The sequence below is a fragment of the Punica granatum genome, chromosome 4 (assembly GCF_007655135.1).
Source record: "Punica granatum isolate Tunisia-2019 chromosome 4, ASM765513v2, whole genome shotgun sequence".
In the NCBI taxonomy this organism is placed as follows: Eukaryota; Viridiplantae; Streptophyta; class Magnoliopsida; order Myrtales; family Lythraceae; genus Punica; species Punica granatum.
This window is the reverse complement of record NC_045130.1, coordinates 18,535,488-18,538,324: the sequence shown is the minus strand read 5'-3', so window position 1 is coordinate 18,538,324 and position 2,837 is coordinate 18,535,488. Positions and strand designations below refer to the sequence as shown.

Genomic DNA, 2,837 nt, shown 5'->3' with positions numbered 1-2,837 from the left:
TCGAACTTTCATTTAATATGATTATAAAGTTAGTTTGAGGAATATTGAACCAGAAGAGTATATTATTGTTATCAGTAGTATTTTTATCATTATATTATTGATAGAAATTTCAGTCAATAGAATTGAAAGTTCTTTTAAATAACAACTGAAAATAAGGCATTATCTGGTATAGAGCAAAATTACCTTTCGAAGTGGGTTACTTTAAATCCTTTGACCAAGGAAAAAAAATCAAATTTCAGAAGAATCAATTTGATAGCGTTTTCTAGCAAATAATAAGCCCAAATAAATTATATAAAACAATTAACGTGATTAAAATCTCTAGTTTTATGATACCTACAGAGGTGGTGGGGAGGCAGGAAATGGGGCCAATGTTCTAACAGGAGTACCGGTCTTGGGTAAATTTAACAGACTCGTCTTTGGTTCTAATTCAAGTGTCAACGTTTCTAATTATGTAAAAAGGAAAAAAGTCAAACTTTCTATTCTACTCCTCTTGGATAGGATCTCATTCATTTATCGACCATATGTTGCAATTCGTCCCCTCTATATATAATTGTTGAGAAAAGTTTTCCAGGCACTCCTGTACATCATTTTGTTATACATATAGTATTGGTTTGATCTGATTCAAGGGGAAAAAAGATTAACAAAAATTTTAAGAAAAGAAAATATGCAGGCTATCAAGGACAAGATCAATGACATGACCTCCATGCGGAAGGCGAAGTCTGATGCAAGGGCCGAAGAGAAGGTACATCAATCAATCTATTAGAGCAACATTGACATATACATATATATATATATCATTTGGGTAGCATAGCAAGAAAAAAAAATTCTATGTTATATTAATTGATACATACATGCCTTTTCAACTACATATAATTCTTCACAAGGTAGATTATTGCACATAATACTCTATTAATATAGTACTTTATTAATATACATATGCAGTTGAATCAGTCGATGCTGCCATATATATTTTGATTTTCATTACTAGGAAATTCCAAATCTAAGTTAGTTAATCGTTTTCGACATATATATAAAAAAAAAAAGAGCATCGTTCAGTTTCAATTTGCGAACTGTTTCTTTTGTGCCAACCAAATGATATTTTGAAAACTTTATCCTTTTTCTTTTGTCTGTGGAAAAGATTTCTCTTCAAGGATTAAGAAAATCGCAAATCACAAGCTTTAGCTCAAATAGCAAGGAAATGAACCTATTACCTTGCAGTCTCGAGTTCTAATAGTTTTGGATTGTCACATGAATTAATTTTCATGATCCCGGGTTCACACGGATCTACGTATAGATAGCATGATATTCTTACAAATTTTTTATGTATTTGCATACAACTAATAAGTTGGGGGTACTTTTTGTACTTATGAAGAATTGAAGATTCACTTATTAAAAAAGAAAAAAAAAAGAATTGAAGATTCAAATTGGAAATCTAAAGGCAACTCATTGTTTTAATTACTTATGTTAAATGGGTATTTGATAATATTTGATAATGAGATGATTCATATACAACGATTTCAAAATATGAAACGACATAAAGTAATATTAAAAATATTTTAATATTTTCAATTGTTATTGATATTTCAAATTGTTAAGTTATCATTTTGATTTTTAATATTGTAATCTATTAATATTGAAATAATTATCATTTCAATTTTATGTGTTAATATGAAATTAGCTAGGCGCATTATTTAAATAATATGTTAATAAGCTCATAAAAGAATATCATATGCATTTACTAACCACTGGATATAAGATCTGCTACTGCCTAGATTAGATAACTTGGACGGTTAATGTTGGGGGGATGGAATTGGAGTTCTCGGCTTAAACTTCCTATTACACTAGAAACTAAAGTAGGATTTACGAAAGCAAGCTAAACTAAAGTATGTAAGCTTAGCTTCGACACTTTTCTTTTAGTGCTTTTGTATTCCCTAATAATCAAAAGGTGATATATATTTGTGTGTGTGTGAATTCCTTCAATATGAATGTGTGTATGTGTGTTTGTGCAGGCAGAGAAGGATCTAGCAAAAGCAAGGATGGGGATAGCGCATGAGGTAAGGTTGGCAAAAGAAGCAGAAGCAGCCATGGACTTGCATGTAGCTAAAGCCGACGAATTGGCTAAACGGGAAATGGAGAAGCAGTCTGCTTATGCCGATCCTCATCATGAAAATGCCGTTGATCTTAATGAACATCCCCACTCTCAGCGTAATTAGCTACCAAATAATTAATTACTCACTCTTAAGGGCATTTGAGAGGGTCGTGAGAACACCTCCAATATCCAGACACATGTATAACACGTTCGTGTATATCTAGCCAGTTTCAATTAATATTTATGTGTTTATGATACTTCTATAATCTCTGTGTTAAGTGTTCTTTTCCTTTTCTTTCGAAGAGGAAGGGGTCGAATCCAGAATATATACTTTTCATGAGTTGCGATAAGGAATAGTACTGGCTCTTCTTATGTAGGCTAAATTCCAGGAATTATTGTGTCAATTTCTTTATTCCTCTTCCTTTTATTCTTTGAATGTCACTTTCTTCACATGTAACAAATATCTTAATAAGTTTTTTTTTCCAATTAAATGTAATCCTTTCCATATAATTATAGGAACTTGTTGACATCAAATTATCGAAATTTTCAAAAATTATAATACCAGAGAAAATGATATATATGATTGAGAAATATCGTTGTATATCCGCTCGATTTCATGAATTCACGCCCATTTTATGCAAGTACTGATTGACTTGATTTCTAGAGGCCCATGAATTAGTCCAATAATTTGGAGGCAAATGTTTTCAAAATCAATTTAAGAAACAAAACCCAAAATCAAACTCCTTAT

The 2,837-nt window shown here is 31.1% G+C and overlaps 1 protein-coding gene across 1 annotated transcript; it reads left to right on the top strand.

Annotated features, from left to right (window-relative positions):
- Nucleotides 1-587: 587 nt before the first annotated feature.
- On the top strand, nt 588-2,501 carry LOC116205713 (late embryogenesis abundant protein 6-like). The gene is made up of 2 exons (XM_031538358.1): nt 588-742; nt 2,010-2,501. The coding sequence occupies exons 1-2, from the start codon at nt 665-667 to the stop codon at nt 2,211-2,213; spliced, it is 282 nt and encodes a 93-aa protein (XP_031394218.1). The 5' UTR covers nt 588-664; the 3' UTR covers nt 2,214-2,501.
- Nucleotides 2,502-2,837: the final 336 nt, after the last annotated feature.